The sequence below is a fragment of the Copadichromis virginalis genome, linkage group LG11, assembly GCF_057382275.1.
Source record: "Copadichromis virginalis isolate Kocher_CV1m ecotype Utaka linkage group LG11, C_Virginalis_male_GT1.1, whole genome shotgun sequence".
Classification (NCBI taxonomy): Eukaryota; Metazoa; Chordata; class Actinopteri; order Cichliformes; family Cichlidae; genus Copadichromis; species Copadichromis virginalis.
Window position 1 is genome coordinate 36,730,423 of NC_140628.1, and position 25,087 is coordinate 36,755,509.

General features: G+C 39.1%; 2 protein-coding genes across 3 annotated transcripts in view; one reads left to right on the forward strand and one right to left on the reverse strand.

Annotated features, from left to right (window-relative positions):
* The first annotated feature begins 1,174 nt into the window (after positions 1-1,174).
* On the forward strand, positions 1,175-11,206 carry dnase2 (deoxyribonuclease II, lysosomal). The gene is made up of 7 exons (XM_085472258.1): positions 1,175-1,534; positions 2,133-2,230; positions 2,423-2,594; positions 3,607-3,712; positions 4,735-4,899; positions 9,372-9,590; positions 9,745-11,206. The coding sequence occupies exons 2-7, from the start codon at positions 2,133-2,135 to the stop codon at positions 10,107-10,109; spliced, it is 1,125 nt and encodes a 374-aa protein (XP_085328384.1). The 5' UTR covers positions 1,175-1,534; the 3' UTR covers positions 10,110-11,206.
* rgl2 (ral guanine nucleotide dissociation stimulator-like 2) overlaps positions 10,210-25,087 on the reverse strand; it is a 33,054-nt gene continuing 18,176 nt past the window's right edge. For both annotated transcript variants that reach the window (XM_085472256.1, XM_085472257.1), the window contains 12 exons: positions 24,235-24,450; positions 22,952-23,055; positions 21,164-21,248; positions 18,041-18,100; positions 17,005-17,091; positions 16,883-16,915; positions 16,394-16,515; positions 16,180-16,266; positions 15,351-15,444; positions 14,972-15,196; positions 14,638-14,752; positions 10,210-13,451 (listed from right to left, as the gene is read on the reverse strand). In XM_085472256.1, the coding sequence (XP_085328382.1) occupies positions 13,270-13,451; positions 14,638-14,752; positions 14,972-15,196; positions 15,351-15,444; positions 16,180-16,266; positions 16,394-16,515; positions 16,883-16,915; positions 17,005-17,091; positions 18,041-18,100; positions 21,164-21,248; positions 22,952-23,055; positions 24,235-24,450 (1,410 nt within the window). In that variant the 3' untranslated portion in view covers positions 10,210-13,269. The remainder of the gene's footprint in view (positions 13,452-14,637; positions 14,753-14,971; positions 15,197-15,350; positions 15,445-16,179; positions 16,267-16,393; positions 16,516-16,882; positions 16,916-17,004; positions 17,092-18,040; positions 18,101-21,163; positions 21,249-22,951; positions 23,056-24,234; positions 24,451-25,087) is intronic.

Sequence of the window (25,087 nt, forward strand, 5' to 3'; positions counted from 1 at the left end):
GCACATAAAACACTCACATATGAATAGATGAGCCTTTTAGGGAACAGGCGAGGCTAAGATAAAGCTGTTAATTTTTTACAGACTTCATAGTCTGAAAACAGGTGTTATCGCAGTGTTCCTGAATTTCTCTTTAATAATGTGACGTAACCTCAAAGGAAATCAGTAGTTACTCTTTGAACAGTGTTCTAGATGTATGTAACATTTTCTTCAGTCTATGCAAAAAAAAAAAAGTTAACAGATAATCACTAACCAGCTGTAATGGCTACTTTCAATTTAAAATGTCCCCCAAAATTTCATGTAACTCTAATAACAAGAATCAGTCAACTAGGGTTAACATAAAAACACCAGTTGTGAAGTTAATTGTTAACACTGCTTCAGTGTATTTGCTTTAAAACAGAGCATTGTAGTCACTGCAACCCGTGGTCACTTTCTGTAGTGCTACAGGCAATAATCAGGGCCACTTTGAATGGGGCTCTTAGAGCAATACTGTTTAGTCCACTCAGCTCAGAGGACAGCTTTCTGAGGAAGCCCTCGTTGATCAAGGCAGCATAGAGTTGACAAGAGGATGCTGTGTCACGTCCTTAAACAGTATAGAGTTATATAAGATGAGACAGGGTTGTAGGGGGAACTGAAGAAGAAAGCATAAATACTGCATATATATATATATATATACTCATATACATATATGTGTGTGTGTGTGTGTGTGTAGCCACACTTTTCACCTAAATTGTGAAAGAGTAAAACAGGAAGAAACAACAGAAGTTCATCTTACCAAATTCAAGTTCCACTTTTAAGATGAGTGTATGTTTATAGGGTTGAGCCGAACATGTTGTATCCCTTCCCCCGTTGTTAGACAGATTACTGGCTGCTTATCAAAGACCATACAGGAAGGAAGATATATTTGCCATAATATTCATGGAACCCAGGTGATTTAGAAGTCCTTCTGGGCTCCAACAGATTCAGGAACGTCTTTAAAAACTACAGTTATGCAACTAAGTTTTAAACTAATATTCAAGGGGAAAAATACTGAAAATGTCTTTTTAAAGTAGGGGGAAAGTTCAATCTGCTTCTGTTATAAGAAGTCTAATTATTATATTATATTATATTATATTATGAAAGGTGTTTGTAATAGCCGCTTTTCAGGGTAGTACCGCCTACCAGTTGACGTCATCAACCACATGACTTCATGAAACTAGGACTTTTTGAGAAGGATAAGTTTCGAAGTTTTGGAGCACTTAAAACAGTCTTCACGCCTAAACCGTGAGAGCTATTTAGGATTAATTGGATTTTATTTCTTTAGTGCGATAATTTCCCTGTAATGTAATGTCTGCCGTTGGTAGCGATCGCTCCGTTGTCTTTGTCATACGTCATTGTCTCCTCCCGGAGCTTTCGGCCGAGATCAAAACAAGCACGTACCAGTCCCTGTAGGAAACACTTGTAGGCTGGGATGTACTCGAAGAAGACGAAACTTGAGGCCACAGCCGATCTTCGTGCAGCAAAATAAAACAAGACTTTATTGAGAACATACGTGAGGGTATGTTGACTCAAACTTATACTGCACTTTTCACTTTTCTATCGCAGTTATCTGTAACCGCTAACGATTCCAGCGACTGAGTGACTTGTGCTTTGATTTATAGGATCAAACCATAAGTATTATTAGATTTAGCTGAAGATAAATATTAGTTAAATGTTTTCATATTAAAATCATTGTTTCTGTTTTTATACAGTATTTTTGTAGTCAGGAGCTTTAGTTTTTACGGTAATACTAAATGTTTCTTTTCATTCATTTTCCAACAAGTCACAAGATGAGGTTATAACTTACCGATGATAGTGTATAGCCACTAATGCATGGGTATGAAAAATATAAAAATAAATAAATAAATAAACCCTTCAGTGGCTGGACATTTTTCTGCTTATACTTTAATATTTCTACGCCAACAAAAAAGACTTTACACTGTTTTATTGGTACTTTTACTTGAGAATACTGAAACTCTTAACGAAGGAGTCATTATTGGTAAAAAGAAAAAATGAGCTTCAACCAAATATTTTGAACGTGAACTCATCATTTAATTTCCTAACACATATACACATATTTAACCGTAGTTATTAATATCTCTGTCTCTTGTTCTTAGATGCTTCTGTCCCTGTCCGTGCTGATCCTCTACGTGCCGTTAGAGGGCAGCAGCTCACCAATCAGTTGCTACAATGACCAAGGAGATGCTGTTGATTGGTAATTCATTGATAACAATTCCTGAGAAATCACGTACAAAAGTCCTCCTTATTTGTTTGTTTTAACCTAGATGTATTATTCTGATTAAACAGAAGCAATATTTTCAATAACAGTTTAGCATTTACAGACATGCACCAATATAAGCAGTTCTTACATGTACAGCCTTTCTGTCTGTGTCTCTGTTTGATTTAGGTTCTATATATACAAACTTCCCAAAGAGCATGGCAGTAAGTCTCCTGAACAAGGTGAGATGTATTTGCTTTTGGACCAAGGAAGTGAAGGATGGACTAAAGGGAAGGGGACAGTGAATGACACCACGAGCGCCCTGGGCAGGACGGTCGGACAGCTGTACACGCAGGGGAAGGTTTGTTTCCATCAGGTTTCTTTTTTCTGCTACAAATGTGGAACTGAGTACAAAGTTTAAAAACTGTAAGCTCAGTTTCATTTGGAAAAACACCCAAGTGAAAGCAAGTGTTCTTCAAAATGTGATTATCATACTCTTTTAAGTTCCTTATTATTAATTCATTTAGTATATTCACAATTAATGCTAAAAGGCAAAAAAACATCAGCTGTTTTAAGATGAGTGGACCTTCAGTTTATATTTGACCCCAAAAATGATGTCATGTTTTAGAAATACTGATTTGTCACAAGATAAAATGTAATATTCTCCTAAAACCATGTATAATAAAGTTGAGTTGAACTTCCAATTCTTACGACTCACAAAACTTAAAATACATTTTTGTTTATCACAATAGCCAAAAGTGACAGACAGTGCTGGTGCATCGACTTCTGTTAACTGCAGTAACTCTTTGCTTTAACTACATGCAGAGCAGTTATGCTTACGTGCAGATTTTAGTCCTAGAAAACCACTGAGCTTAGGGTATTTAAATTTTTCCTGCTTCTTCTTTGTGACCCCAGTCACAAGACTTCTTGTTTCACCAACATGATATGCAATAATAAGCATTTTTTTCATAGACATCTGCTATATCCAGTTGACATTGTTAGATCAGAGGAACAAACATATAATGAGAAGTGAAACTGCATCTGTTCATTCAGGTGATCTGTCTTTCTGGCCGGTGATTGTGCAACTAGGAGGCAGAAAAGGTCATTTACTAATTGAAAACTTGATAGATTCATCAAAACATGTCAGAGAGTTTGTGGATACGATTCTGAATCAAAAATTACTGGATGCAACCATCTGTGCGTAATTGTATTGGTTAACATCACTGTGATGGATGTCAGTGTGTGCCATTTTATTTATTTGTTTGTTTGTTTTCTTTTGAGGTGAAAACATTTGTTTCTACATTTTCTATGATCGGTGAGTACACATGCATGAAGCTACAGTTAAAAACCTTTTTGTTTTTGTTTTTTTACAGAATACAGACATTGCATACATCCTTTACAATGACCAGAAGCCACACGAGGACTCGTCTGGTGACAGATGGGTTCATAACAGTGAGAGCAGAGGGGGTCACACGAAAGGTGAGCTCTCTGATTGTCCCAAGACTGCAGAAAGTTTCGAGCTTTGTTTTCCAAAATTTTGGAATAGTATGAAAAAAATGAGATGAGTAGGGGGCACTACTCCACACCAAAATGAGCCAGTTGAGGTGTTCCGGGCATGTCCTAAGAGGAGGAGAATCTGGGGTAGGCCTGAGACTTGCTAGATAGATTATATCTCTTGATTAGCTTGTGAACATGTTGGTAGTCCCCCTGGATAACGTGGTCAGGGAGAGAGACATCTGGGCATCTAAGCTTAGACTGGTCCACGACCATCAGCGTAACTTTGTGCTGAACATTGGGAGGTGGGGGTGTAAAGATCTCCGTCTAAATAAATAAATAAATCTGCGTAAATTCCCAGATGATTAAACATGCAACTATTTTGCTGGTAATACCTGAAACGAGTAAAGAAAATCAACAGCTTTTTTATGCAAGATAATTCATAATTTTATTGGGGGGGGGGGGGTTATATTGGTTGGGTCTGATTATTGGGGGGGGGGGTCATAACCCCCCTAACCCCCCTGGAAATTATGCCCCTGTCCACAACCTGGTCGTGGATAAAGAGCGAATGGATGGAAAAAGCAAAATTTTTTAAATCAACGTTAAATAAAAGAAGCATAAAGACAACCTATCACATGTTCAAGCTCCTCTTTTTACTTACATGAAAAGTATACAGTATGTTCATTAGAAATTTGATACTAGGAAGATTTAAAAACTCTGCAACAAGGGCAAAAAAAAAGTCTGGCAAAGATTTGTTATAGTAATAAAAACATGTTGAAACATCTCATTATCAACCTCACGTTCTTCTTTCATCATTTATATGTTCTAATTCTACTTATTAAAAAAGAAGTGCAGATTAATGCGCATTACTTACATTTCCTCTGATGCGTAAAAACAAATGAGCATAGATAAATATATTTTGTTTTCACTTGAATGTCCACGTTAACCATCTTCAGGGAAAACGTCTGATGTATTTTTCTTACTATTTTAATATCTCTGCTCCTCAGGTGTTGTGCTGCTGGATAAAAATCAGGGTTTCTGGTTGGTCCACAGCACCCCTCAGTTTCCTCCTGTTCAACAGGCAGGGGAGTATTATTACCCCAGCAGCGGGGAGAATAATGGGCAAAACTTCATCTGTGTTACATACCCGCTCGACCATTTCCAGACCATCGGTAAGACTGGAGCCATGCCATGTGGCCTCTTAGCGAAGAAAGAGTTGATATAAAAATGCAGTTAACACTTAATGAGGATGTTTAAATGGATGATGGTATTAGATTGCAATCACAGTATGAGTGCTGGGAGGAGAAGGTCCAGACAGCTAATGACGATTCATATTCTGTTCCCTGTCTGCAGTTATGTTGGTCTGACTAAATATGCTTTAATTAACAAGGAACTGAAGAGTTTCTTTTCAATCTCATATCTTTATTAGGGTAATATTTTTGCTTGGTAGTTAAAAAGTCAAGCTGTTGTAGCCTGTGGTAGTATTTTGTGAGAGATTACGAATAAGAAGTTCATGTTTATGTAGTTTACTGTATCAGCCAAACATCTTAACCATGTTAACTTAAGGCCTGCAGACCAAACTGGGGCTCACAGAAGCTGTTGGATGTTCTGCCAACCAATTTCTAATATACTAAATAAAATAGAGATAAAAAGAGATTCCATTTCGGTTTAATGTAATCTCAGCTACGAGGCAGCTGTTAAATAGAGTAAAATATGTATTTGCAAAGTTTTTGTAAGTTTCTTATAGTCCCAGTAGTCTGGCTTCTCTAAGTCACCCCCTTCCCTCCCACTATGGCTCAGGAGGTAGAATGGGCCGTCTACCAATCAGAAGGTCGAAGGATTGATTTCCCAGCTATTCCAGCTTACATGTCGAAGTAGCCTTGGACAAGATGCTACACCCCAAGTCACCCTATGCATCCACTGTGTGAATGTTATACAAAGTTCTTAGGTATAGAAATATAGCTTATATGAATGTGTGTGTGATTTGGTGAAAGAGGCTTTTTGTAAAAAGGACTTTGAGTGCTCAGTTAGAACAGAAAAGCATTATACGAATACCAGTCCATTAACAAAAGAAAAAAAAGAAAAAGTAAAAAGACAACCATGCAAAGTGTTTTGGTTTAATGCTATTTTATATTTGTCCACATAAAGGACGACCTGCTCTATTCATCTCCAGCTCCGCTTTTATTCTTGAACCCTACAAAAGTAGTTTTGCATCATTCACAGTTGAAAATAATCAGTATTTGTCTCATACTTTGACTTTAGTGAGATTTCTCAGTTTATCCTCCTTATGAGTTAAGCTCTCTTCCTCTTTCTTTTAAAACAACTTAGTTTGCTTGCTGTTTGGGCTTCTGTCCTCTCAGTGACAAAATCCAGGTAGTCAAGAAAAAAAAAAAAGCCTGATTGACACTGAATCTTTATCGCAGTCTGAACTAGTTTTTTTCCCGTTTTTTCTCTCACAGAGCTTATTTGATTACGATTAATATGAACATCCTCACTGGAACTCTGTCTGTTGGACTGAAAACAAGGAAAGTAAAAAGCAACCAGTCAATATCGTGCAATTTTTTCAAACTATAAAGCATATTTTCATTGTTAGTCTTACATATAAGACAACTTTTATACTCTCTTTGTCACAATCCAGTTAACGGACTATGACAAAGAACAGGAGACAAGGTGAGCTGGTAACTTGGTAGACACAACTGATTTACAAAAGCACAGCTAAATTTAGACATGCTTGTCTGCGGGTCAGTCGTGTAGTATAGACTATGTATGGATGAATGGCAGAGAAATCCAAGGATCACACTGAGATCACACCACAGAGTGACTGCGGAAAGAAGGGAGCTTTTATAGGTGAACACGCAGGTATAGCTCATGCTGCCATTTACTCCCCTGTCAGCTCTTACAGGACAAAGCAGAGCACAAACCAGAACAAAATGGAGACATCTAGTGCCGGGATGGCCGAGGGTCATCCATCACAAGATAGGTTAAGAAAGTCCTTCCCCAGGAATGTTTGAGCATACAGTACTTCTTTTTCTGCGTTGCGATGAATTTTTATCCTGTAATTTTGCCTCTTTTTTAAAACAGATCATGGTTGCTATTGTTTATTTAAAGAAAAAGACAAAAATCGGGCCTCCATCAACAGTTAGTAATGATTTCCCTCTGTGTTCTCTTTTGTTTAAGGTCACCTAAACAGTAAATGTCCATGTGGTGCTCAAAAATACTGCTGATTTATGCCGGTATATGTTACACACTAATAATGAAAACTTCTTAAGCACATTTAATCACTAATCTGTGTCAGTATCTACAATTATTATTATTCCCCGTAGAAGATGATTCAAGTATCGTCTGGTGCTTAATAATCGACTCAGGTATTGACACAACAAAAACAGCCTGAACTGAGATAATCAGCATAAACAGGTGTCATCACCATGTCACCCGGCTGCCTCTGCAGTTCCCTGGCAGACCCAGCAGTTGGCACAGTTGCTATGGCAGTGCCTGGGGTAATGTAATTAAACTGAGGTATGTAACCATAGAGATACTGGCCCTCACGCTCTAGCAGGGATTTGCTTTATCAGATTCTCGTCTCTCTAGCTGACATGCTGAGAGTGTCAGAGTGTTCAGTCTGCAGGGTTAAACAGCAGAAGGTGAGCACAGCCTCATCGTGTTTTTATTTTAAAGCACCTTGCAGCGTTCATTTGCACATAAATTTGGAGAAATGGAGATTTCATACTACTGTCTATAATGTTTTTATTATGTTGTCAGAATAATTTTCCTGTTAATGCTTTAATTAAGCTACTTACTTGTTTTTTATTCAAAGCACTGCTTATGTTTCAGTTTGTGCTAAAACATTAAGTATTTAAGTCATTTATCAGTTGTCACAAACTTATTTTCTTCATTAAGCCAGGATGCCAATATCAGCTGGCATATGTGGGCAATTGGCCTCAAACCAGAGTATTAGGCAAATAAAAGTCTGTTCTGCAGCCTGTGCCAGATGAAGGTGTGTCAGGGGATTCATCGTGAGAGTCGTTTGAATGTCAAGACGTTTTAATTAAAACCAAAAATGTCATCCTCATGGTGACAGGACGAAAAGTCAGAGGATTACCAAACTCAGAAGAACTCATCCTCTGAATGCTATTAATATCTCACCAGAAATGCATAGAAACTGCAGATAGTTGTGAAAGAATTTCAGTCCAGAGTAGTCGACCAATTGGTAGACATCGCCATTACGTAGCTTTTATGGGTAAAAATGACATTTTCAGCCTCGCTTATGCATGAATGTATATAAAGAGAATAGAATTGAAGTTTTTTTTTCCAATTTTCACGTTCTTCAGTGCTGCAGTATGCACTGCTTTGGTTTATATTTTGAAAGGAGCGAGCAAGATTTTATTTTCCGTTTTACTTTTGTGTTGCTTTAATTTAAAATTCAGTTAAAAGTAAAGCCAGAGCAATACTTAAACCGGAGGCTGACGAAAAGAATTTTTAATAACAACCTGCTTAACTCTGCATGATGGCGGTTCTCTGCTACATGTGCAGCAGACAGCGCTGAGCATAAGCAATAATGTATAAATAACAACTAAGTGAAAGCTGCGATGCTCAACAAACTATGCAGTGACACAATTTCTAATTTACCCCAATAATCTTTATTCCTGCGAAATTTTCTGTGTGAACAAATAAAACAAACAAAATGTCTCAGTGTTTAAACTTAGACATTTTACTGTTTCATGGAAAATATTAGCTCATTTTGTTATGGGGGCCATAAAAGGCTGGAAAAGTAAGTGGATCTAAAAAGAAACAGCTTGTGGAACATGCTAGTGACATTATTGGGGTATAAAACGAGCATCTTAGAGAAGCAGAGGTTTGCCAATCTGTTAAAAGTACATCTACAAATTGTGGAACAATTTCAGAATATTGTTCCTCAAAGGAAAATTGCAAGTACTTTGGATAGCTCATCATCTACAAAACATAATATCATGGAACGATTCCAAGAATCTGTAGAAATTTGCGCAAGGAACAACAAAATCAGTATTGTGGGCCCCCAGGCAGCACTCCATTACAATCAGGCAAGAGTCTGTCATAGATATCACTGCACTGGCTTAACAACAGTGCCAGAAATCATTGTCTGTGAATACATTTTATTGTGACATCTACAAGTGCAAAGATCCAGAAGCCCCTCCATTTTCTCACAGCTCATTTAAAATAGACTGAAACAAAGTGGAAAACTGTTCTCTGAAGAAGTCTCTCAAAAAGTGCTGCGACTGGTCTTCTCAGTTCCCGGGTGTTTGTTTGTTGTAACCTTGTTACAAGAACAGGGAATGCTACACAGTAATAAACACAGCCCTGTCTCAGCTCTGTTGGAATTGAAGTTGTATGTATTGGTCTGGTGTGACATAAACGGAGATCTGATTATGGTTTTAACTTGCTTTACGTCAGGCATCAAACAGGAAGAAACTTTAAAGTTATTCCTGAATTGTATGTACAGTTAGATTATACCTTAGTTATATGTTACTGTGCACAGTGTTCCAGTGCAGGTCCGTCAAATGGCTTTGAACCAGTGTCACCAGTACAGTGCTTTTTATTTGCTTTACTTAAAGGATGATGTTATTATAGGGTGTGGTTTGCTTTAAATCTAATTTCTTTTGCACCACAGGAGAACAGCTGGAGATCAATCAACCTAATGTGTATGACTGCAGCATCCCAGAGTCTTTGGCATCCCAGGTGCCTTCGCTCGCTGCTCTTTGTGGCAAAAGAAATCGGAAATATGAATTCTTTCCACATGCCAAACCTGTGTCCAATCGCAGCGTGACACTCACCTCAAAGGGTGGGACAAACTTCATCAGCTTTGCCAAAGGAGCCTCTTTTGACAACGGTACAACTTAATCGAAATGATGTCTTTTCTAAGCCTAACCCTTTTCTGTCTTTGTGACCCTGAATATTTTTAGAGCATTCGTACAGTTTACTTGCAATAAAAAATGTAAAAACAAAACAAAACACCCTCATCCATCTTGTGTCCCCTTCATCAGATCTGTATCATGCGTGGGTGGCCCCAACCCTCCAGTCAGACCTCTTGGTCCAGTTCTGGATTCGCTCCACGGGCATCCTTTCTTCCGACTGCTCGGATGACTGGAAGGTCCTGAACATCAAGCTCCTCAACCCTGGGCAGACGTTCTCCTTCAAGACCAGCCAGGACCACTCCAAATGGGCGGTGAGCCCCAGTGAGACTGGGGCTGGTGGAGGCTGGGTGTGTGTCGGGGACATAAATCGAGATGAGGCTGAGGAGAAGCGGGGTGGAGGCACAGTGTGTCATCGTGATCCGGTGGTGTGGAAGGCTTACCGAACAGCGGCCTTGGACTGTGAGGACTGTCAAGGAAAAACAGTCCAGTGCTGAGAGTCTGGAGGAGCCAGATGTGTCAACTTGGACATGATGAGTCATGAGGGTGAAAAAATATAACGCGAACAGGGTTTTATGTGGATTTATTTGTTACAGATTTCTGTTCACATCTAGTGAAATCTATGTGAAATATTTAGCCTTTAACATTTAGACAATTTCAGTTTTTTAGTTTAAACACATTCCTGCCAGACGTTTTACACTAATCTAGTGATCAGTAGATGACAGTAAGATGCCAATAAACAGCAATGCAATATTTCAATCAGTCCATAGAGTCTCATCTTCAAATAATTACTATTTAACAGTAAATAGTAATGACTTTCAAGTATGTGCAGGTGTTATTGTTTATTTCAGATTTGATTCGTAGTGACCAAAAAACCAAACATCTGCATCTAATTTAGGTGTAACTAGAAGTCGTGACATTACACATTAAAGCCAGTCATCACTCACACCTACTAGAGAAGTAGACATATACTTCAAATGAAATGATCGACTCGTCCAACTTTAGCTAAAATATAAAATTTCCATCAGCCACAGACACTCAATGGGAGCATTTTACTTGTTCCTCTGTTAAGTATGATTTCATGTGGTTATCAAGGGTCAGTGAGTTGTTCTCTTTATAATTTTAGATTTTCTGGAGCTGGAATAGTTATGAGTAATATGTTCATCTTGTAAAAGACAAAAACCTCAAAAGTGGCACTTTAGTGGTTCAAGCATCTTTATAACCACTGGGTACTGTTTTCAGAGAAACTGAAGAGACACTGGTGCGAACGGGATGAGTGCCGTTTCACTCACTGACATTTTCTGCTTTTAAACATTAGCTCGTTTATTCTCAGGGAGAATTCCAAACCTGCTGGTTAATTCTTTTTAATCAAATGTGGGAATGATTGTGCTTAATAACAATCTGTCACTGATGATGAATTACAGACACTTGAATCATTAACCAGGCTTGTATGAGTGTGTGTGCATCTCCAGCATGAGCTTTAGATTTGATACTTTTCCACATATATACATTAATTCTGACCCTGACTGTGCTTGAAGATTGTCTTGTCACTGGTTGTCTTGAATTTGAATAAAGATACGAAGAAAAATATGTATTTTTAGTCACTGATCCGCATCCTCTTTCCTTTGTTTACCCCTCACAAGAAAAACAGAAATGCCATGTTTTTGACAAGTAGCAACAACTTTAATTGTTTTTTATGGGATACTCAGCAGCATGAAAAACATCTCAGTACTGAACATCAGTCAAAAACAATTAAAATTCATATAAAAGTAAATTTATTACCACAAAAATAGGACATACTGTATGTAGTGCATAAATAGCTTTGATGTGGAACTACACAGCACTGGAGTTGTCTGCAGTTCCTCCACGTGGACTGTATACATTCTAATGCAAACATGAGAAAGTGAGCACCCAGCAGAGAAAGGCACTAAAACAATCTGTAGCATGGGATCATGCTTGCACGTCTTTTTTTTAATACCCACAATCCTCTCCCTGGCCCCTCAGTGCTCGTGCCTCGGCCGGTAAAAGGAGCCTCACCAGCACTGACCCGGGACGACCAGAGGTCACAAGATTTGTTTCAAAGAGACATACACTGAAGTTAAGATGTTCACTGAAGCCACGACGCTGGAACTGAGGCTTTGCGGTCTGTGTAAACTGCAGTGAAGATGGACTCCTGCTGAGCTACTGGAAAATCTGCATAAATTAAGTTTAGCTTATGCTCTGTTGAAAGTATCAGACCTGAAAAACCTTAAACTTAGCAATGGCAGTGTTTTTCTCTTACTTATGTTCCTTTCTAGTAACAAACTGAAGCAAAGCTGTTTTAAAAGTGCTTAAAGTTCAAAGCTGCAATAATCAGTTTTCATCCACGAGGTTTAAGAGGCTGAGTGATGTTTGATCACCCTGTAACGTAGCGACACAGCTGCGTACATTCACGTGCAGCTGAGGGAGGTGACACTGTAAAAATTTCTTTGCAAATACATTTTGTCCACTTGGTTTAATTAGTCCTTATCAGCCTTCCTTGAGGTTTACTTTGGTCTCCAGCAGCTCCTGAGAAAATTATGTGGCTCTCTGACTTCACCTGTTGGTTCACAATTGCATGAGTATTCGATTCAGGTAAAAAAGATGACCAATCAGAGCTGCTTTTGTAATATCTGTTGGTGACAGCTGCAACAAGGTGGTACTTCTGAGTGTAAAACCAAAACAACGAGCTAAAAGAGCCTTAAAAACTGAGCAGAGCTTCAGAACTGATAATAAACTGACCGCAGTTCATTACAACAGTTTACAACAGAGTTTCAGTGTTATTCTAAAATCCTGATTATTGCTGCTTTAAGTTTATGGAGAAATGAGTAAAAGCTAAAATAGCTGTCCTTCTCTGTGGACATGTCAGCCTGTTTCTTGCAGTTATTTTAAGGATTTTTTCCTTGTTGAAACAGTTACTTGTCACGCGAGGACCTGTCACACAATGCTGAGATCACACAGACATACAAAATATATAAATATATACAAATCATATATGTCTCATTTGAAAAGCTCCAGTGTTTTGCTACAATGATGCACTTGCACTGTCTTGATTCCGATTCAGATCTCATTAAATCTAATTTACCCCCAAAAAACACACTTCAAGTCCTTCAACAGCATCTTGGGTAATCACAGAAGCGCATTCCAACCAATCACATCTTTTTTACATTCGGAAATGTCAGTCACAGATGAGGCACAAGACAACAAGGGATTTCTTGGTGTTTTGTAGCAATTAAAGCAACTCTTTCTTTCTGTGAGTTGTAATGATAAAAAGCATCAAGTGCTACCTGACAGGGACTTGAGAACCAGTACCAAAGGTACACTTAAAGGCTTTCACTGCTCGTCCTCGGGATGTAAATTAGCGTGCATGGAAAAGTGCAAATAGCTCTGTTGAACACAGCAGCTGGAGTTCTGAAATATCTGCCACACCTTCCTGCAAGGAGATGTTGACTGAAACACAAGCAGAGTTCTTCTTGGTGTTTTGGTGAGCTTGGCAGGAGCACAGGAGAAAGGCATGTGTAGGTTTTGTGTTGGACAGAGAAGGCCACATTTACTGTCCGTGAGAGCTCACTCTGCATTCACATTGGGAGACCATCAGAGAACTCCACCTCGGTAGACAAAGCAGACAAAAATCTGATGTCAAAAAAGATTCCTGACCAGTCTCCTTCCCTTGGCCTTGATTCGAGGAAAAGTGGCGCTCGTCTCTGTGCTGATCGGATGCGAGCCAAACGGGGAGTTCCCGTCTTTCCTTCTTAGCAGGAAATCAACACTAGATGACGTCATGGCGTAAAAGACATTTCCTGTAGCAGGGATGACCAGTTCTGTTTTAAGAGAAGAGAAAGGAATAAATACATGACATGTGAAGGCTGCTGCGCTCTAATGAGATTCATTTGCAGTGTTTAATGGATTTGACTTGTAGAACTTGTAGTAAATTGTATTTTCTCTTAGTTTTCAGTCTTTTTTTAACTGCAAACCGCTCAAGAGCAAAATGTGCTACTCTAATAACAGATATTAATGATAAAAAGTGCAATCATGAAGTACATCCTGTCTCTGGCAACAGTCCAGAGACCACATAGGAGTTTGCAGTGAAGCATCACAAGCACGATCAGAATCATGCTTCTGGGGTGTTGCTTTTTATTTTTACATTTGAATGCCTGTGGCTGTAAATTTTGCAGGACTGCCCAGGCTGACTGTTATGATATCACCAGCTGTCTGAGGGAGAATATTCAGCAGACTTCCTTTGTCCTCTGTCCAGAAATGAAATGAAAATTAAACGGTTGCCATTTTGACACACTGAAGGACATCTCGTGGTCATTGCAGACGCACAAGTGAAAAGAGAGAGAAGGGGGGGAAATCTCAAAAATGCTGAATGTGGTCCAGTAAGAAAATGATCCTCAAGGATCCAAATTTAATTGAGGTTCCAGGTTGTACAGAAAGTATTACACATGTGTAATATAGATTAAAGATTAAAATATAGATTTTGATGTCTGTCTAGCTGTTCTAAGATCATCAAAGCAGCTGATTGTAACTGTCCTAGTTAATGGACAAAGGAGGAAGCTCAGCTTTGCATTGGCAGTTCAAACATTCAGGTTTGTATTCTCTTCAAGTTCCTACATTATTAATTGGATTTTCATAATGATTTTAAATAATTATTTGATTGCACATATTTCTCATACTGTCTGTCCCAATATGTGCAAAAAGCACTTGCTTTACAAAGATCTGCATAATCAAAATGCCCAACCTTACAAATATCAGATGAAACTCCCTCAAAAGTTAATAACCTCCTGACAAAGGTAACGACTTTGTACATGTGTCAAACTAGACTAAAATTAAAAAAATAATAATAATAATTTAACTGTGGCACTGATGGGTTAGTCAAAAGAAAAAAATTCAAAATGAAGTCTTTGTCTCCTCTGAAAAGAGAAACCACTTTGACAAAACTGGTCATATTAGTAATGATGACTTTTTTAAACATTGTGTCTGTCGAATTGATTCGTTTTTTTTTACCTTTTCCTTCAGGCAGAAGCTGTATCAGCTCATATCTGGATGCCTGTTTGGGGTCTTGATTGTGCTTTTCTAAGGCAGAGCTGATCACAGTGGGAGTCTTGTCATTGCTCGTAACCTGAGGCGACAAAGGACAATAACAGTGAAAACAGGACAGCCTGATTTGCACTAATAATAACCTGGGTCCGTTGTATCCTGAGGATCTGACTCTGATTACTATGATTATGGGGTCCTTGCAGATAGGAGGAGAAGCTGTAAGTGCAAATTGTCACTGATAAATTAATGACAAAGGCTTCTGTGCTGATTTTAATTAGAGACAAATGGTTTGGATTCGTACCAGTATACTCCGATACAGGTTTCCATCCTCCAGGTCCATCCGTATCCTGATGATCCGCATGTCTGCCCCTGACCCTTGGATGTTACCAGGGGGATTGTTGCCACAGGAGGCTGATCGACGGTGTGATTTTGTAGGAGTGGTTGGAGTCAGCGTGGCAGGGTTGGATTCATTGGTAGGAGGGGACGTGTCAACATCCAGACAGGACACAGACGGAGATCTCATATGCTGCAGTGGAACAGTAATCATGAAAATGATAATGACTGAGTGGAATCGGAAATGAATCTGTATATTTAAACATGCAAAACAGTCCAGCCTGCCTACTGTGAAATGACATAATATAAACAGAAACCTGACTGATGACTGTTGTTGAGTGACTTACCTTTGTGAGCTTTGAAAGCAGGTTATTGACGGGTGAGTGAAAGTCAAAGAAGCTGTCACTGTCACCAGCCAGGCTGGTTCGGGAGGTGCTTAGACTGGAAATGCATGAAAACACACAACACAACAATCTGAGAAACTTGTCAGGGAAACTGGTTTATTTGTTACAAATTTGCAATAAAGTTTTTACACTAAAGTTAAACTTTAGTTAAACAGTTAAAATCTAAATTTTAAGCAGCACAGGCTTAAAGGCTCAAATTTGTTTCTATGAAAATTATTAAAAAACTTAAACCTACGAAGAAACAACCACCGTGACCTTAGGTCCAAAGAGATATTAGCTTAAGTTGAAATAGGTCTGTACTTTTATTTAGTACCAGCTTATTCCACAAGATGGTGGAGTGAGTTCATGCAACATTAATTTAACCAGATTAGTCATTAAATTATTATTTAGAATGACGGTCTGATAAAACATAAATCTTCTTGAGGAAATGAAGGCAGGACTAAAAAGAAATATCAAAAATTTAACATGAGCACTTCTTTAATGGCTGAAATCCTGCCCTCCAGTGGTAAAAGTGGATAATTACAAAAAGTATCATAAAACCTAAAAAATATCTGTAACCAATCCAGGGCTCTGGTTTGTTGCCAATGTAGTGAGAAATATTTTTTAAAGCTTCTTTACTGCAGTGGTCACCAACTGACGAGTTGAGAAGCCAAAATCCGCTTCCCATTAAAATTCTATATCCTAAACTGTATATGTGGTATTGCATATATATACTTATATTTAGTGTTATGTGTATGTTTATGAATGAGTCAGTGAGCTCTGCTTAGCTTACTCTGGACACTGTGTGATAACGACAGCTGGGGCATGACCGCGAGGGCTCGGGTCGCCAGGTGCTTCGATTTCATTGGACAGCCTATAACTGAAAAATTAAGGATAACTTTATCATTCTTCATCCATCAACACGTGCTACAGCAGCTGTCTTTAAAATAATGAATTCATTCAAGGCAGTTTTTGGTTGTCTCGACTGTAACCAAATGCATACACACCTTTCCTCTTCCCTCAGAGTAGGCACGCTGTTATACCACTGCACGAAGGCCTCGTCAGCAGTGAAAACACAGTTTTTGCAGGATGATTGCAGGAGCCGGATTTGAGCTAAAACCTCAAATTCCTGTTAACAAAGAGCCATATCACCACAAAGTTTCACAACAAAAAAACCCCCACCCGTGTTAGCTGTTCTCTTATTACTGTGCCAGTTTTTTTCATCTGTATCAGAAGCACCTCTCAGCACCCTACACTTAATCATTTCCTCCCTCAGATATTATGTTACTGCTCCCTCTTACACACTCTTTTCTTACTTACACTAGCAGCTTATGTTAATGCTGCAAAAAGTGGAGCTTACTCTGTTCAAAACTGCTTAGTATCAGGGCATCAGCTTAACCAAATGCAGAATGTCTCTTATCATAAGCATTAAAACAGATCACGTATTCAACTTTGAACCTTTTATCTCTCAAACTGATGTGTATTGCAGCACTTACTCTTCTCCTTTTGTCAAAGTTGATGTAGCCGTTCTGCAAAGGAGTGACAGAATCTGTTATGTCAGCTCAAGAATTGTAAAATAAAAAGTCCAGGGGACGTGACACAGATGAAATCAACTTACATCCAGCCTGTCTTTGACTGCCGTGTCCAGCATGGTGAGGTCTGTGAGGAAGATACCCAGGTAGGGCACGGTGCCCTGCGCGTTGGACTGTGTGAGAAATAAAAGAAAGTGTTTCATCAGTTTCCTCAGAGGTTTCTACTCACAATGTAAAGAGCCCACACAGCGAGGGATTTCAGAGCTGCCGCCTGCAGCTATTTTTCAAACAGTGGCTTGGGATTTAGCTCATCACACACATACACAAAGACAACAGCTCGCTGTTCCACTTTGCTGTTGCATGCTGGTCGATCGCCCTCACAACCCTCTATTAAACCAATGAAACACCCCCCGCTCAACAGTGTTAGTGTCTGAATGCAGAGTTTAACTTGTGTTAACCAATATGTTAAGCTGTCAGGAAAGTACTTTTAACTCCCCCCAAAAAACGTTGCCTACTCGCACATTAGTGACATGCTGAAACCACGCTCTGCAGTACATACGCTGTGCATGCAATAAGACAGCGCTCGTGTCATTCTGTAAGCCCTCAAACTTCATCTAAAACGGTGTCTCTGTCTTTTATAACGCTCATGACACGGTTGCAGGGTCTTACATCATTTCACATTTTTCCAAGGTCTACCATAAAGGACGGTGGGGGTGTACAACCCCTCAGGCTAAAATGTTTGGTATGTACCCCAGATGTGCGCTGTAAAGTTAGTGAAAATTGTTGTCTTTTATGTGCATGCAGATCTGAGGTTTTGCCTCTGCAGAAGACCATAAGGTCATTTTAAAGGATTCCTCTGCTGCTGCAGCTATGTGGAAAGTCTTGATGATGTAATCCCAAATTTATTTGACACTCCACTGAGGGTTATTTAAGTCAAACTGTGGACGAAAGCTAAGAGCGGCACACTTGAGGCATTTAAGTAGTGTCCCCCTACAATCTCTTTTTAAAGGTTGTTAAGGGAGTTCATTATCACACAAACAACCCAACCTGTTTTTAACCAAGTATTCTTCCACTGTCAGATGTTTAATCTCCACAACAAGTTTTGACAGTATTTCCAGTTACCTTGTTAAGGTATCTGTTGTTGAGCCTGTTTTCCAGGTTGGCAAACTTTGACGTGCCCTCCTGCAAGAGAAAAAAACCAGAGGGAAATCCCGAGTTTCAACCTGGATTAGTAGAACGTAATCAATTCTCCTCATCTACTTTCAGAACAACAAAAATACTTACAGTGACAACTGTATTGTACTGTATTGCATTTGGTCAACAATAAAAGTACGTGTTACACCCAAAAAGATGGAAATGCCAGCAGAGGCCACTGGGACACCAAACTAGCACTTATTTGCACTTACAGTTGCTTAAAACTGAACACAAAATAAAAGCTCTTGATTTTGAGAGCTGACATAATTTGTATTTGTGAGTTTGTCAGAGACGTTTTTGCTGACAAAAGGCTGAAAATGCAAAACAGTGAACTTGAAGATGATAAAAACTCCCTGAGGTCAGGCCTTAGACATGCCATACATTGTTAAAATAGATGTTATCTAACTTGCTTTTTAATGTACAACAAATTGTATATTATTAACATTATTAGATATTAATTGTATAAAAAATTATGGACTTTGGAAGAAAGTTATTACACTGAGACAGTACAACAAATCTAATAGTGGGTTATTTAAATAAAAAAAGGTAAATTTACAAAAAAAAAAAAGAGATTTTATCTGATATTAATTTAATAAATGTTCATTTTTTGTAAAGGAATTCTAATGAACCCCATTCCATCACAAATGCTTCTGGCTGCTGTGTAATATATGCCTGTGTTAGCCAACCTAATTACATTATAAATTCCAATCTGATGCAATAAAGAAATCCCTGAATCACCACACAATTAGACGCATCTGGAGTTTCAAGGGATGCTGCTGCAGCCTGGGCCTTGTTGGAAGAAAAAAAACATACTGGTGTTGATGAGCTGATCAGGTTTTAGTGTCAGGTAATGTTAGCTTGTGGTATTTCTTTTCCACTGCCAGCCTCTACAATGAGACAACGTTGATCCAACCTTTTAAAATCAAGCAATGCGGTTGGTCTTAATTAAAATATGCAGGTTTAATTGTGGAATTTCTAAAGATTTTTTCCTGGATTAATCCTTCTACCATGGTAGAATGTTTTGTAATGTACTTTTTCCATTTCCATCAACATTTATAGGTATATCCAATGTTTATCTGTGAAAATGTCTCACATTTTATCTTTACTTGCAATGCTTGCAAGTAAAGACTTTTATTTACCACTAAATTAGATACTGTAAAACCTAATTCTGTCATGATTAATTTTCAGGTAACCTAAGCACACATTAAAATCCTTTTCACAACATTAATAAGAAAGTTAGAAGCGTTCAGTCAAAAGATCTGTCATGAAAACTTAGCATCAGGGAAGAGAAACAGTCAAAACTTGCCATAAACATCATAATAAAGCGGTATTACTGTCAAATGTTTCTGTGACAGTTTTGTGAATAATTTATTTCTCCTAACGTTCAGTTTAGTCTTTTATTAGACTGAATCATTCATCTTACACCCTGCCTGCTGGTTGTAGTCATTTTTAGACAAGCTGTGAGATGAAGAGGAGCAAGTTACTGTGAGGGAGAGAAAAAAAATCAAAGGGCAACAGAAGGCAGTGGTGTTTTTCTGACATCAAAGCTCAGAGTGAAGCTTTAGAAATGAAAGAAAATGTTTGGATGAACTCCTTTGGGGGTATCATGGGTAAAATCAGAGCTAATGCAAAGCCACTGATGCTCGCGCGGCACCATTATAGAAAATCAAAACATTGCTAATTCTGCCAATTTCCCAAACTCGCTGACACGGTGCAAACTAAATATAATGCATCTTCAAATGGGTGTTTCACAGTGGAAACGCTGACAGAATAAGGGCACTTGTACTAATGAAGATTACACTGTTTTCTGGCCTGCATAGCAGTCATCTTTCTCCGTGGATGGTTAGGCTCTGGTTTAGTCTGTGCAAATATGAATTTAATAAATGTGATGACAGATGACAGGCACATTAATAAATGTCTCATACCACCAGCATGTGAAATAGCAAAGTGACCACATGGTTTTAGGGAGCTGCTGTTTGAGCATTAACAGACATCGGTGCAGTCAGTGCATGCTGTGTTAAGCAAAGACTGTATATAAAGGACGGACTGAAAACGAAGCCAACTGAGAACCTGCATTATTTTCATGGCCAACGGAGGGCAACTCCTCTCTTTGCAAAAAGAAATACTACTGTGTGAGCGTACATGGTCCTTGGATGGAAGCTTGGACACTTTGACAGGTGTCCAGATACATCCTGCAGCCAGCCTGTTTCTGCTAGGTCTCTCAACTAGAGTCACTGAGCTACACCTCCCTGCTGAGTTTGCGCTGATGGTGCCTTTTAAAGCTTTTAATGGATTATCAGAAACATCCTGTTTCATTCTTATGTTAGAAAAAAAGGAATATTAGATACTGGGAGAGTACTACCCAAATGAATTAGCTCATACGTAATATAGCAGATTTAAAAAATGTGATGATATCGAGTAAAGTCCCCAAACAGGCTCTGTTATATAAGCCTAATGCATCATGACTTCATGCACCTACAGCATACTTTCAAAATCAATGTTTTTGGAGCGATAAAGGAATAGGGAAAAGAGTCCTTGGAAGTTGTTTTTTTTAGCAAGACAGTACAAAGATAAGACATAAAAGCCTCTAACGGTAGCCAAGAGCAGCACAGGTCTGAGTAAAAATAGCCCTGAAACGAGTCCAAGTCGTTACAAGAGTTGCTGAAATCTGACTCTAAACCAAGACCGCTCCAACACAACAGCCCCGTCACTGAGAGCTCAAAGCGGCAGCTTTCCAGCATAAGATGCTGCTTCCAGCTAGTTTCATCATTAATCAACACGTACAGTGAAATGACAAGATGTCTAGAACACACGCCATCCGTGTTTGATGATTTCACTTTTTACTTGCTGGTTTCGTGATGTGTCGTGACCCAAGTAGAAAGCAGCCTCAGTGTGCCATAAATAAAATATCAAATTTCTCACTGAATCTGCTTTCTTCGCACAGTATAATGTAACTGATGTCATCATTCGGCATTTGATCCTGTTTTTACCTCAGCCAACTTTGAAGACATACAGTCCACTATCATTACACCCTTAATCCCTGCCACTTACCTCCTTCAGGAGTTCTCTGGTCTGTGAATAGTTGTCCTTGTCTGAGAAGATTTCTGACAGTTCCTCATATTTCCTCAACGCCTCTCTGTAAAGTAACCAGATCAGTAAGATAAAGACTGATTTGTAGTCTTATATTATTCAGTCTACTAAAATATAATGAAGATCATTTGTGCAAGCTTGAGCTTGAATGACGTTAGCCAGGCACAGATTTACTGTTATTGTATTGCATGATATCCCATATGAGATAATATGAAAGGTTTTTTTTAAAAGACAATATCACAGAAAGAGACACCTGAGGTAATTTAGAAATGGAGTTAACATCTAGTTTGAACAGCAGGCAGTTACATCCCAGAAAACTGATGCTATAAAATAATATTAAAACAGCGATGGTGCAGTGTGTACAATATGAAGTTATATCTGGATCATTAGGGGGTCCATTGTCCCTGTTGGGGGGACACTCCCATAGGGCTTAAATCTGGGACTCGGATGAGAGGTGAAATGTCTTCAAGCAACTTAAAGAAGTCCAGACGCTTTCCTTTCCAAGTTCCTTAGCCTTCTCTAAATATGGTTGTTTTTGTAGTATGTAAATAAATTATATAAAATTATATATTTTGTAGTCTTTGCCTGTTTTTTCAATGAATAAGAATTCTTACAAAAAGTGCTCTAAAGCAAAAAGCTTTAATTATCTAGCAAAGTAACACATCAGCTGTCCGTTTGATTCCAACTCCTAAACCAGTTTCCCACCTGCACTGCAGGCCTGAACGTTTCTCAGCAGTACCCGCACGTCTGACTCAGCTGACTCAGACATTCAACAGTTTAACCCGCCTGGTCCCTGTGAGCATGTGGGAGTCTTTGTCTCCTCCAGCTCGGCATTATTCCTATCCAAAGCCAAACTGATTTTCAAGAAGGGCATGTCTAATTATCGAGAATGTGGAACACCTTTGTTTCTCTCAGGTTCAAGAAACTGCAGCCTGATACCTGAGACAGCACTGGTGCCATTCCTCGATTACCATAAAGAGCCTTGTTTACCCATACTAATTCAGTATTGTCTACTGCACTGTACATCAGAAAGTACTTAAAACTGGTGATACTGTTTTAAGTATTACAATCCAGATGTATGTCCGACTTTAAGATTTAGTGCACAAAACAGACAAAAATAGTTTGAATGTATAGTTATCCAATTATTTTTTATTTTCTATTATTAATGAAAAAGATAATAAAAATGAAAGAATGCACAATATTCCTTTCTTATTTTGCACTTCAGACCCCTAATATAAGATGTATAAGCATGATTTTATATTCTGATATTTATAAAAACATTTAAGGAGAGGTGGTTCAGCATCTGACAGGGATGCCTTCTGGATGCCTTCTGGTGTTTTGAGTAAGTTCAGCTGGGAGGAGACCTCAGGGTAGACCCAGGACATGATGGAGAGATTACATTCTTGGGAATGCCTCTGTGTCCACCCAGAGGAGATGGAAGACGAGGTTAGAGAGAGGGAGGTCTGAGTATCTCAAATTAGACTACAGCCCCCCATAACCCAGACCCAGACAGAAAACGGATGGTTGGACGGATGGATGGATGGATATACTTAAATAAACTAATATTTGAGACCAGCTGTTCATGCTGCTGCTCCAATACTTAACATGAACCTGTTTAGAATGATCACCATAGCCTTTAAATGCCCTTGTTTCGAGCTGTAATCCTGCACTTTTCCTCTCTTAGATTGTTTTCCACATATTTGATTATAAAGCCTCTGCACTAAAACAGGGAGTACTGCAGCCTCAGACCTGTCGGTGTCCTGCCACGTCTTCCTCAGCCGGTGGATGGGGTTACTCTTGAGGGCAGACACAATAGCGTACAGCGAGGAGAAGTTCTTCCTGGCTCGACATGCCTGTTGAAAGAACGTACAAAGACAAATACCACCGTTTGCATCTCATGGTATAGTGTAACTGAGAACACCTGTGGCTGTGGGTCTGCCGAGTATTGAGTTACGCTGTCACCTTGATGTGCTGAATAATGGATGCTGCTAAAGGGGTTTGTCTCATAACAAACATAGGGTGAGACCGGAACGCCAGGTTTCCAGCAAACCAGAGGAAAAAAGGGAGAATTAAAGCTGGAGGCCATAGCAGACAGGGACACGATATGTTTTGTGCTTGTGTGTGTTCGAGCAGAGCTTGTCATTGCTGCAGGCAATTTAATATTTTAAAGAAGCTGAGTGATCTGCACGGTAACTCTAACACTGCTACAGATTTCACTTAATCCACATTTTCTCTTTCACAGTAAGCAGATGCAAACGTTTCCCATTGCCCAGAGGTCGTACATCACATTGTTTGACTCAGCGCTGGTGTTACTGGAAGAGCTCATTTCCTACACTATTTGCTCATCGTGTACAGAAACATACACCAGGAGCACTTAACACTTACATGCAGTCCAAAAAAATGCTGGTTTTGAAAAAGATCTCATTTGATCTTGAGGTAAACATATATTTTTGTTTGGAGTTGCTGGAAAATGGAAAACAGAAAAGAACATTTCTTTGGCTGTGTAATGATTTTGCACCGTTTCTCAAATATCCTGTTCATATCAGTGAAACACAGCTTAAAAAACACCCAAAAAACAACTTATGGGTTCGATTTTCTGGGGTTGCTTTCTAATTCATTTATCTGTGAGGGGAATTTACCCTGAAAAACGATATTAACTCTGCATTGCATTCTCAAAAAAATGCACCAGAGTATTTTTTGTTATTTGTTCCTCATTGATGGAGAGAAGACTGTGACATAACGTGTGGTGCTCACAGCTATGGATTAATATAAAAGTATAACCAGAATCCTAGCAACTGTGACTTTGCCATGATTTGTGCAGAGTCAGAGCTGAGCATACGATTACAGTTAGAGGATTACTGAAGGATTTAAAGCAGGCTTGAGGTTTTTGGATGCCTTGAAACTCCAAGTGGAATACAGTTAATAGTTTAATTTCACAGAGACCTCAATTTCTTATTGAGACTTATTGAGATTGATACAAAATATGTGTTTGTTGCATTGAATTTTATATATTGTGACTTCATTCTACTGACCTCTGCCACGCTGATCCATTTCTCCAGCAGTCGAGCTCTCTGCTGGCTCCGCAGTTTTGTCGGCCAGAGGCAGGATGCTAAAACAGCATTGGCCAACTTGTTGAACTGACGCACAGTGGCACGGACTGACCAACAAACTCCTTCCCTCCCCTTCTTGTCCCTCTGAGACCACAACGATCCGAGGCAGTGGTACGGGACCAGACGGACAAAAAGCTCCTGAAAGAGGTGAGAATTACAACTATAACTAAGATCTGTAAAAACTGCTTACAAATCATTGATTAAACAACATAAACTGAACTCAGAGGTCATCCTATTTAAATTTCCTTATGAAAACATTTGAGATTCTGAGAGTGGGACACTTCTCTTTCTCTTACTTCTGCGTATTTTAATCAAACTGCTGTTTGAAAAAGTATCAATACAAAAAACAGGATTAAGACAATAAAAAGCAGATTGAACTCAAACTGAAAGCACACATGATTAGTAAATGTTTGAAACGATCACATAAGTCTCCAGGGACGTAAGGGGCAATCGTGGCTCAAGAGTTGGGTGTTCGTCTTGTAATCGGAAGGTTGCCGGTTTGAGCCCCGGCTCGGACAGTCTTGGTCGTTGTGTCCTTGGGCAAGACACTTTACCTACCGCCTACTGGTGTTGGCCAGAAGGGCCGATGGCGCGATATGGCAGCCTCGCTTCTGTCAGTCTGCCCCAGGGCAGCTGTGGCTACAACTGTAGCTTGCCTCCACCAGTGTGTGAATGGGTGGATGACTGGGTGTATAAAGCGCTTTGGGGTCCCTAGGGGGGACTAGTAAAAGCTAAACAAATACAGGCCATTTACCATTTAAGGAGTGCAGTGTTT